Genomic DNA, 11,551 nt, shown 5'->3' on the forward strand with positions numbered 1-11,551 from the left:
CGTAGGCGACATACCCCATTTATAAAGCCACATTTTTTAAGCTGGCTTTGATGCGGCTTTGGTATTTTTTTTGGTGTGTAAAACGCAGCCACCCTAGGTCCAGCCATCTTAAAAGTGTACTGCTCCAGAGCAGAGCTCTGCGACGGCTTTGGTCTGTTTTTTGCTCTACTGAACATAGCAGTCATGGAGACGGCTCACGTTTGCCCTGTACACATGTGGGCAACACTCCCACTGTTAGCGTCAAACTCAGCAAGAGTAATTTATTATTAATTTATTATTATTATTAGTTGTGTTAGCACCATTCAAAATAAAAATGTACAATCTTAAGCATTTAATAATTCTGATTGTGTACATCACATGTTTAAATGGTAATAGCTGATCGATTTTTTCTAATCTAGCTTTTTGTACATTTAAGTTTTGATTACATGACAATAGAATGAAAAGGAGTTGTTATGATCTGCAATAAATACACCTGGCGTTTAATTTTTAAATTATGATTGTGTGTTTTTATATATTGTTTTTTTAAGGCTTCCGAGTTGCTACGGTGTCAGTGAATTGAAGGAAAAAAAAATAAAATAAAAAATAAAGTCCCAGTTAAGAAAGCTGGTAACCATAGATGTGAATATATGTAGAAGCACAAGCTTCAGGTCCAAAATAACTTCTCGCCCCTAGAAGGAAATCTTTTGATTTATGAAAGGCTTTATTTTTAAAATTGTATCGACAGTACCATAATGTGTTGTTAGTATATGGTAAATAAACGTAACTGAATGAGTTTTGCTTTTGTTGAATAGCAAAAATAAGTCTTGTTCATGGGTAAGAAAATAAACAGGAGTTACTGTTTACATTTACATACAAGAGTTGTCAGACTGAAGTGTAAATGTATTTAAATTTCCACTATGCAAAGTTTCAATGCTTCTCTCCATTTGAATCCACTAAATCTCAATTAGCATGGAACGACCACCTTGAAGTAGAAAAACACAAGGTGACACAAATTGCAGGCTTGTAGTTGACTTGAACACTTTCACCTCTGTTTTGGAGAGGGGAAATGTCTTCACGCAAGGGGTGGTCGATATGACATCGGGCACGCACTACAGTTCTGGGGCTGTGCACGTGCATACGGGACCAAAGCCAGTTTAGGTCTGTGCTCGAGTATAAACGGGGTGGCTCAAATAAGAATCTTTTAATCTGATCGACTAAGCGAGCTCTGGTCTGTGTTGCAAGTGTAAATGCACCAATATATATGCTATTATGACATAGAAATTTTGTCAAAGAAGGTTGATTTATGAAACTCTGCCAATCCTAATCTTTCATGATACATCATAAAGTGATTTTAAACCTCTACGTCAGATAATACATTTGTTTTTTTAAAACAGGAATCATATAAATAACCTGGAATAGTATTGCTTTGTGAGGCTAGCAAAACACATGGCTTACCGTTTACAAGACTGTTGATTAGCCAAGAGTACCAGCTGTGAAAAAATAAAATCAAGTAAGATTGTTAATTGCAATAATATACACATATACAGGCTAATTTCACTATAACGAACCTCCATTTTTTAACGATCCCAACAGCAAGAAACGATTCTCAATGGAAATTAGTCTTATTAGAACGATCTTACCAGGATCGACCTGAATACAGCGATCTCAGTACTGACTGACACTAAACGTTCTCCAGTGTGAATGTGTTACTCTCAGTGAAAACAAAAGACCATGGTTGGCAAATTCAAAGATAACCTATTGCAGTGTTAATCATGCATGACATATGCAATCGTTGCCTGCCTGCCATCTTCCCACAAACTGCAACCAGGAATGAGGAGGTAACTTCATACTAAATAGCACTTAAATGTACTGTACATGTCACTACACCCCGTACTCTATTTGCAAGACAATTGCTTAACCTTCAACATCACACCCAGCTTGAGGTGGCAAAGCCCTCGCAATGTGAGCGAATATGCAGGAAAAGAAGGGTGTGTGTGTATATTTCACAGCATAGCCTGTGAATGCCACTCTGCAATCTACTTTATGTTGAAGAGAAATGCTTGAGGTGGCACATCAGACTATCTATGTGAATTCCCCTACAATGTGAGCTAATATTCAATACGTAATTGTGCAAATAAGTAACTAACTTCAGCCCTCGAATCGGGAATAAGTAACTAACTTCAGCCCGGTCCTTCTGTAAAGCTTGGAGCTCGTCATCTGTTGAATGTTAGTTTTTGGTTCCAACTAAAGTTAGCTGCGATTGGCTGAATGTGTCAGAAGACAGCAAGAGCAAGCCCCGATTTCCTCGATGGAAGTGAGCGAGGCTGAGGGGAATGATTGACACTTTCTGCTTGCACAGTTCAAATAAAATTTATTTAAATAAACTGTGGAGCAAAAGTACACAGCTCAAATAAAGTTGCACCCCCTTGTGTAAACTGAATTTCCATTTAAGGTATGCTGTTTTTTGTCCTTGAGTAAATTGAATTTCGATTTAAGGTATGCTGTTTTGTTGTTAATAGATTTTTTGGTTAATAGAGGAGTTTGCATTATATTTACTTTCAACTCTCATAATAGTGAACACCCTGATATAACGGACATTTCTCCAGGTCCCATGGCGGTTCGTTATAGTGAAGTTAGCACATATATATATTTTTTGATACAAACTAATTATTAATTATATTTTTTCAAAAAGTATAAATCAGGATTCTTACCTTTTGTATTTTACATACACAAGCGAGTACCCTGCTCCTCCAATACACAAAGGATAGAGCAAATATGATAAATATTTCATTGCCTGAAACAAAACAAACAAAAAAAAATTAAACAATTGTGGATCTCAACATCTGGATCTTTTAATCAATACACCATTGGTCTGACAAACGGTGATGAAATACAGCGATTCTCTTATATCTATAGAATTAGTTTGAAACGCAAACCTTTTTCTTCCCTACTAATTACAAGGCAATAGTATGAATGACAATGCAACACTCTACAGTACATTTTCATATGTAAATATTTGAGTGGCTGGTACCTCATAGTATACCCCATTTAAAATGGTATTTGATTGTTTGAAAGGGCTTTATAGAGCCGGTCAAAACTCAAGTGAATTAAACAAAACACACATCACACTTATCTTATACCTGGGTGTCATATGCCTCAGTTCTTCTCTCAGATTCATCAGATGTTCCAAACTGTTAAGAGAATACAAAATAGGTTGTTACATGGAGTCATGTACCTTGTTTACAGTTCTGTTAATCTCTTGCACTAGGTTTACCCTCCAAACAAGAAGATCTCTAAATCAAAAGATCCTGGTGACATACTGAGTAACTAAAATGAGTGAGATAGATCAGGAAGAGAGTCTTGAGTAACAGAAACAGTGCTGCTGGTTGTCTAACACACGAGGGAACGCCCTGCAAGCAGTAATCTTTGCATCCTGCCTGGCTGTGTAGTTTTAAGTTGTTTTTTTTTTATTGTAAGTAGCTGGATGTCAAAAGTATTCAGGAGGAAATAAATTGTGTTCAGATTGATCACCAACAGAAGGCAAACGCTTCAGGTTGGCTGAAATCCAATACACAGTGTGGGTAGAGGTCAATACCTCAATTGTACTATACCAGGACAATAGTAACAGGAGTTTGTTTGTCTCAAATTAGCCAACAGTGGAAATACCATTTTAAAAGGTAAACTCAACATTAAAAAGAAGAAATAATTATGAACCTTGAATGTCGGTTTCAAGCCATGCCAGTGAATTTGCATCTTAAAAGCCTTCTTCACTTTCCAGACCTGTAATGAAAAAAGTATAAAAAAAACTGTTTACATGAAGATTAAAACACCGTGGAGTCAATTCAATTGATAAGCAGTTGCAATCTAAAACAGCACCAGTCTTATGGTGGTGATATTAGGAACGGCTGCTGTTTAGATTATTAAAATAAACACCATGCAGTACCCCAGGTGTTGTACCCCGGTTTCTCTTGTTCATTTTACGCCATGACAATATTCCTCATAGTTCCCACATAACCGGTAAAAAGAAAAAAATATATATACATTTGTATGCAGATTGCATATATATATATATATATATATATATTTTATGGTTTTGCTAGTACTTGCGGGTACCTTATTACTGTAGAAAATGAAACTATTCAACAGGAAACAGATTAGTTAGAAGAACACTGCAATTTAGAAACTAAGCATTTAACACTTGTTTTGATACTGCGAGCCTATTTCAACAGTTCATTTTATGTTATTCCACAGGTTAAGACATAGTTTCAATATGGTAAAGGGTTAAAGACATTTGTCGTGACAGAGGCAATGAATTAGTTCTATTTGCAAAACACTCTCTAAATTCACTGGCCAGGGATCTAAAGAATGGAAATCTGGAAAGAAAACAATTGTTTGTGTCAATACTTAGTTCTATGCTACACAAAAAAGCTACCATACCTCTATGATTGAACCGACCCCTGCTGGTATGAGAATCAGCATACTTGTCTGTTCATCCAACAGGTAGAGGAAGATGACAATGGTACTGAAACATCTCCAAAGCACTGGAATAAAAATCAATGACAATGATCATATTTACAATCTTGGCATTCAAATTTAAAACAAAAGGAGCTATTTAGCGACAAGAAAACTGACCAGACTAAAGATAGTTTAAAAAACAAACAAAAAAAAAGTTAACACAAAATAAACATATCTCTACCCCTGAAAATTAGTTAGTACATCAACCTTCCAAGCTTTGAAAATAACCCTATGGTAACAGAAACTATGGTTGTGGTGGTTCTACCAGAGATTGACGAACACAAACCTGTTTTTTAATAATTACACACCGAGTGTGACAGTTACATTATCCTGCCATTCATTCACGCCAATAGTCTAGACCAGTGATTTTCAACCTGTGGTACGCGTACCAGTACTGGTACAGGACAAGCTGGCAGATTCTTCCCCCCTCCCCGTAGTCCTAAATGAGTCAAGTGGCGATGATTTTGTTTCACTATTCAGAGTGAGCAGAATAAAAAGAAAATATGTTTTTGCACGTGAACCTAATTTAAATACATTAACTAATTTGGTTTCATACAGACACACCAATATTGCTGGTTGTTTTGACACGTATTAACAACGTTTGTTAATATACTTTTATTGGGGGGGGGGGGGGGGGGAATTTGCCATGACACCGGCAGTTGTTCTTTATGATGATATAAACCACAATACCCCATTAATCACACTATCATAATGTTTAAGGAGAAATTATGAGGGAGAGGTATTTGTTGTGAACTTTCAAAGTTACTGATGGAGAACCAAAGCAGCCACTCAGTTGTTGATTGTGGTGAAACACTGGTACTCGAGATGAAAAGGTTGAAACCCACTGGTCTGGACTGCCTCATGCTTTTACCTGCTTTGCTGGACATGCCAACCATGCTCTTTTTTTTCTTCCAGAAGCTGATATCATTTTTGAAGGCAAGGAAATCAAATAGTAGCTGCAAAATGTCAAGAGTGCTTATTAATATTATATATATATATATATATATATATATATATATATATATATATATATATATATATACACACACACACACACAAATACACATATATACACACACACAACATACTGTTTTTAAAACATCTGTTCCTAAAGTAAGCCTGTGCAGTGTTTTATAATCTTTAGTGCTAGCTGTATACTAAAATAAAAAAGATAAACAAAAACTGCCTAGCACCAGAAGATGTCCCATTGCTTAGGAAAACTATTCAGAATTACTTTTTATTATTATTATTATTTGTTTATTTAGCAGACACCTTTATCCAAGGCGACTTACAGAGACTAGGGTGTGTGAACTATGCATCAGCTGCAGTGTCACTTACAACTACGTCTTACCCGAAAGATGGAGCACAAGGAGGTTAAATGACTTGCTCAGGGTCACACGAGTCAGTGGCTGAGGTTTGATTTGAACCGGGGACCTTCTGGTTACAAGCCTTTTTCTTTAACCACTGGACCACACAGCCTCTTGTAGTCTTTGTGCTTTTTATACACAATTGTGTATTTTATTTTTTAAATCCCCACCCATTATTATAGGTATTGGATGTACTTCTCTCAGCTCACACAAGGTACGTTTTCCAAGGATTGCTGGAATACCTGGCCCTTATTACCAGATTCAACAATGAAAATAACCTACTAGTCATGGTTCTAATCAGTAAACTAATAACTTTTAAACAGCACAGTGAAAACCTGAAAAGAATGGTCCCCCTTTAACTTGCAGTGTAAATTTTCTGAACAGGAAATGTGAATCATTTTGAAACCAGTTCATGAGCTTAAAGGAAAATGCAACGTGTTGCAAACCGATACATATGGTTAACATGAAACTTGGATCGTACACCACAGCATCAGCAAACAATTGGTATGAGTGTATTTTTACTGTTTGCAGCACTTCTCAGCATTAGTCCATCACATTATTCTGACTAACGATGTCCTTTGTTGCCCATTTCCCTTGTTTTAAATTCTAATTACTGCTGTTTCAGTCAGTCAGTCAGTCAGTTGCTGAGCTACAAAGAATGTTTTTGATCAACATGTTTTGGTGTAAGCATTAAGTAATGCACGATTCAACAGTTTATACAACATGAAGTAAGGCTGTGCAACCTGATGTACAGATGCAGAAAACAAAAACAGTTACATGGTAAAAAAGAGTGATGTGAATTTGCTGCATGCAATTTAAATGTATACCAGAATGTATTTTAAAATGCTGCATTGGAAATACATAGAATCTAATGGAAAACAAAATTACCTGTTAGAGAATGCATGTTTTTGCATTTTCATTTTCAATCCTACAGTGACAGTTGCGACTTACATGAAAAGCTGCCACAAAGAATGTCAGAGCCAAGAAGTAGAGGTTAGTGTCTACGAAGATCCCTTTAATTTCATCTGCATCCTTTTCTGTGAAACCTAAAATTATACTGAAATTGAATTCTCCACGTAAAACATAAAACACATACAGATTTTGCACTTTGCCTCTATACAACAAAACTTACAATCTGGTTAATTTTTTTATTTACTGTTTCTGAAATCTTTTCTCGCTGTTCTAAAGGATTAGATTCCATTTTATTTGGTCTGCTTTCAAGGTGCACTTACCAAACTGTTGCAATGAATAGACAGCATCTTGCATGTGAATCCAGAATCTGAGTTTTCCCAGTGAAATTGTATCATAGGAAACTGTGAGAGGTAATTCTGTTGTAGAACTGTTTATCACCTACAATGAAAACAAGAGTTGTTGTTTTTTTTAAATAGAGAAAACATTGATGTAAGAGATTAATGTCTGCATTATGCTTTTAATTCCTGTGCACTGCACATTCACCTTTAAACATCTACATTTGGCTCAAAATGAAACACACAATGAAGTAACACACTGGCTGGCCAAAAATACAGTAGTTATGCATTTTGTATTTCAGTAGCAGGCCAATCTAATTTTCAGTGTACATGTCTCCAAATAGGCTCTAAGTGTACTCAATATTGATTATATGAAGAAACGTACCATCAGATCCTTCACTCGATTGCTCAGGAGGTCGACAAACAGTATGGGCAGATATTGCACTTTTTTTCCATATTGCAGTCTGAATTACATGAAAAAGAAATTCAGAAATATAATCTAAAAAGCTGTTTTAGTACATGACAAAACAATATGAGTTGCATAGTAGGGATAACATTTTGAGATTGTAGATATGGAGTTAAATTTGCCAACAAAGCCTTTAAGCAAAATGGAAGTTTTCAGAATTCTTTGTGGTCTAAGGAGAAGTCAAGCTAGACTAGATTTGCATACAACCTTAAAGCGGTTTTCAAAATAAATTCAGTAAAACCATACAAATCTCTGATGGGTAACCCACATCTTCATGTAGCGGTGCACATCACCCGGAAGAGATTCTCCATCAAAAGAGAAGTCATCAGCCATGATGTTAAAAGTGAGACGCGACCTCCAGTGAGCAACTGGTTTGTCGGGGACATTGGTGGTCTTTCTGTGTGGTTCTGACTGCTGCAAAATCCAATTTAAAAGATATGTTATCTTGAGTGTGTTAGGCAAATCAAATACAAAATAAATTGCATCACATCAGCTTAATCAGTAAAGGTTATTTTTTAATTAATTTTTTTATTTAGTGTGTCCAATTATACTTTTTCCACAGATTTTCTCCAAATTTGGAATGCCCAATCGCTTTTCTCCACACCGCAGCAATTTCCCCAAATGCCTCAGGAGACCCGAAGATTCAGTGGGCGTCCTCCGATCCCACGACCAAGCCAGCTTCCTTTTTCACCCAGGAACTCGAGAGCGGATGTCAGCGAGCTACCGACGTCAGTGGACAGAGGCCAGCCCTGCAGGTGTCTGCTCAGATCTCTGATCAGGGTTCATTGTAGAGCGATGAAGCAGTCCCTGACAGTTTTACCTCCCTAACCCATGGGAGTGCCTGAGCCAATGCAACGCTCCCTTCTGAGTCCCCAGCGAAGACCGGACTACTTCGCACAGCCAGTGAACCTGCACTGTATGACTTTCCCTGCGCACCATGCGGCTGCGCTTCTACCATATGTTCCACTCGGGGACCATTTATATATATATATATATATATATATATATATATATATATATATATATATATATATATATATATATATATGTGTGTGTGTATGATTAAAAAAAAAAGTGACAGTTCAATATGGGTTAGGCAAAAACACAGAATTTGAGGCAGGACATAACTAAATCTGGACTGTGTACATCAGTCGGTCATTGATTTATTTTGATGTGTAATGTAGGTTTCAACATCTTACCTTCAATGCAGTGCTATTTGCTAAGCTTGTATCAAATTCTTTGTTATAAAAGAAAACAACTTTTTTGAAAATAACATGTTGTTAAAAAAGGACATTTATATATTTACATATTTACACCCATTAAAATGTTATCACCAAGCTTCCTTTGGAACTCCTTTCCAATCGTTGTGATATCTGTATAATGTGAAATAATGTATAATGTGATATCTGTATAATGTGAAATGATGTATAATGTGATATCTTGTAACAATTGTAAGTCGCCCTGGATAAGGGCGTCTGCTAAGAAATGAATAATAATAATAATAATAATAATAATAATAATAATAATCGTTGTGTTGTGATTATGCAATAGTGCCATGATGCTAGGAATCCATGCTGTCAATACACCAGATAATCCACTAACAATTCCTTATAGGAAAGAAGCAGTACATTTTTAAAAGAATGTCCTGCTACTGTAAAATCTCATGCACTTCTTTCATAATCAATAATTTGTGATAAGCACAACAAACGTGGTTACATTTGCAAAATTAAAATATTACCTAGGTTATGAATGCCTTTTTAAATATTTGTTGTGCCATCTACCTGTGTGGGATCCTCTCCGCTGATAAGGTTGACTTCCTGAGGTTTGAGCACCATGTACGAGGTCAACTGGGCGACAAGGTGTACTTCCTTGTTGTCGTGCCACGGAGAGACACCAGCCTGGTGGACAAACACATATGTGTACAAGGTCCCATTGTTTCTGGTCTTCTTTGGTATGGAAACATTTACTTTCCTTTATTTAGAAAAAAAAAAACAAAAAAAACAAAAAAAAACAATGAAGCCAGTAAACAGAACATTAGATTACATAGCCAAAATAAATCTTGCCAAATTTAAGTCGCTAAGCACATAATACCCTTTATCAATACCTTGTACAAACTATGCTAAACATGTGGTTATAGAATTTAAACATGCCATGATTTGCAGTGACCCATCCATAACTGTAACAGCAATTCCTAGGATAACAAACACTAACAGACACACACACTGACAAAAACGGTCAAGAACACATACAGGATAAAGTTTTAAATTATAAAGGTCCTGTTATTTCAAGTAAAACAAAATAATGCACCAGTCTACATAGTTTGTGCATTTCAATTCAGGGATATTACTGATGGTGACCTGAATGCTAAATCATTAAATCGTATCTCACCCAAAGATTAAACTGCTTACCTCTCAAACTTGGAATGTATATCAAAGTCTTCAATGTTCAAAATTAGGTTTGGATTTCCATCGCCTGTAGCCTTCAAGGATGTGTAAATGCTGAGCTGAAAAAAACAAACACAACCTTTATTGTCTCTTTTTTTATTGGCAATGGCAATATTACAACCAAATCGTTGTAATAAATGGCCTATATGTTTGTTATTTGCTTGTTTTTTAAGTGCTGATTTTCTTTAACAGTATGGTGTTAATTGAAGTAAAAAAATAAATTTATAAATACATATTCTACATTGTTTAAACCTTAATATAATTTAACCTGATAGTAGCCTATCTGAAATGTTCCCTCCCCCATTGCAGTAAGTGAAACGCATAAACCCATGATAAAATACAATTTTAAAAAGTAGAAAATGCAGTGCCACTGATATAGCAGCCAGAATCAGTGCTGTAAAACTGCATAAACAACGACTTTTTGGTAAGATCATTTAAACTGCAGCAGCAAACCCTACCCCAGCATTTCAGCTTCCTCATATGCACCAAATTAAATCAAGTCATAAATTAATGATAAACAAAATGTCGAAATCAGATAAACAAATGCATAAACAAATAATAATCATAATAATACCAGTATCCGGAAATATATACTAACCTGAAGCCTGGGCTTCTTAGCAAGGTAGGGTGTAACACAGTGTACACCGCTGCTTTCATCACAAGGTTTGGTGTAAACGATTCCATACATGACCCAGCAAGTGTGTAGCACATAAACTACAAACACCCCGATTATTAGGGTGGTAAAAGAGGTCTTCTGAAACATACCGTTTGTTTTTTGAGAGCGTACACTTCAATTAAACATGCATATATCTTCTTGTCTCAATGCGGAACTTAAAACAAAATTATATGGAGGGTGCACGTTCAAGACAAAAAATAAAAAAATGAACACAACACGAAATACAACAAAAGCTAATCGGTATCATTGTGCTACAGATAGTCCTCACATCCCGATTTTAATACAGAATTACATTTCTCGGTTAAACTCTGTGGGTTTGGATAAGCTGGAGGTTAACACAGTCCTGGCTGTTTTCACGAGCTGTCACTGTTCTTCTGCACTTCCTGGTGGATGTGATTCACGGGAAGTAATAGATCAATTTACCCCAGAGCATTATGGTAACTGTAGTAAATAACACTTCAGAAAATGTTTTCCGCTTCACTCTAGTTTTGAAAGATAGTCCAATTTACGCACGACAGAAAATCTCACTATTTTACGCATTCCTAAACTATATATATATATATATATATATTCTCTACAGATTTAATATATTTTACACAGGCACTGCAAGAGACAGTAATACATCCGGGACATCATTGTAAAGAGCATAGGTCACTCTTTATTTTGTCTCATGAATATTCATGAGCTAATCCAGAACGAGGCTAGAAGTTTTTAAATCAGAACAATGATGGTGATTAACGTTAGTTACAGTGGTCGCGATCTGTCTTTTGTGCCAGAATTCATATTTTCAACAGTGGAAACTTACATTAAAACTAAATCTAAGAACTCTGGACAAAAGCATGTTTCCAAGGGTGTAC

The 11,551-nt window shown here is 36.0% G+C and overlaps 1 protein-coding gene across 1 annotated transcript in view; it reads right to left on the minus strand.

Moving 5' to 3' along the window:
* The window catches only part of LOC117399589 (lipid scramblase CLPTM1L-like), a 13,542-nt gene extending 2,427 nt beyond the window's left edge, over positions 1-11,115 (minus strand). The window contains exons 1-13 of the mRNA XM_033998874.3: positions 10,617-11,115; positions 9,983-10,077; positions 9,356-9,545; positions 7,843-7,988; positions 7,494-7,572; positions 7,094-7,211; positions 6,813-6,907; positions 5,366-5,450; positions 4,417-4,520; positions 3,694-3,759; positions 3,120-3,170; positions 2,691-2,773; positions 1,435-1,469 (exon numbers count right to left, since the gene is read on the minus strand). Coding sequence (XP_033854765.1) covers positions 1,435-1,469; positions 2,691-2,773; positions 3,120-3,170; positions 3,694-3,759; positions 4,417-4,520; positions 5,366-5,450; positions 6,813-6,907; positions 7,094-7,211; positions 7,494-7,572; positions 7,843-7,988; positions 9,356-9,545; positions 9,983-10,077; positions 10,617-10,781 — 1,312 coding nt within the window. The 5' untranslated portion in view covers positions 10,782-11,115. The remainder of the gene's footprint in view (positions 1-1,434; positions 1,470-2,690; positions 2,774-3,119; positions 3,171-3,693; positions 3,760-4,416; positions 4,521-5,365; positions 5,451-6,812; positions 6,908-7,093; positions 7,212-7,493; positions 7,573-7,842; positions 7,989-9,355; positions 9,546-9,982; positions 10,078-10,616) is intronic.
* Between the last annotated feature and the right edge of the window lie 436 nt (positions 11,116-11,551).

Source organism: Acipenser ruthenus, chromosome 4, assembly GCF_902713425.1.
Source record: "Acipenser ruthenus chromosome 4, fAciRut3.2 maternal haplotype, whole genome shotgun sequence".
Classification (NCBI taxonomy): Eukaryota; Metazoa; Chordata; class Actinopteri; order Acipenseriformes; family Acipenseridae; genus Acipenser; species Acipenser ruthenus.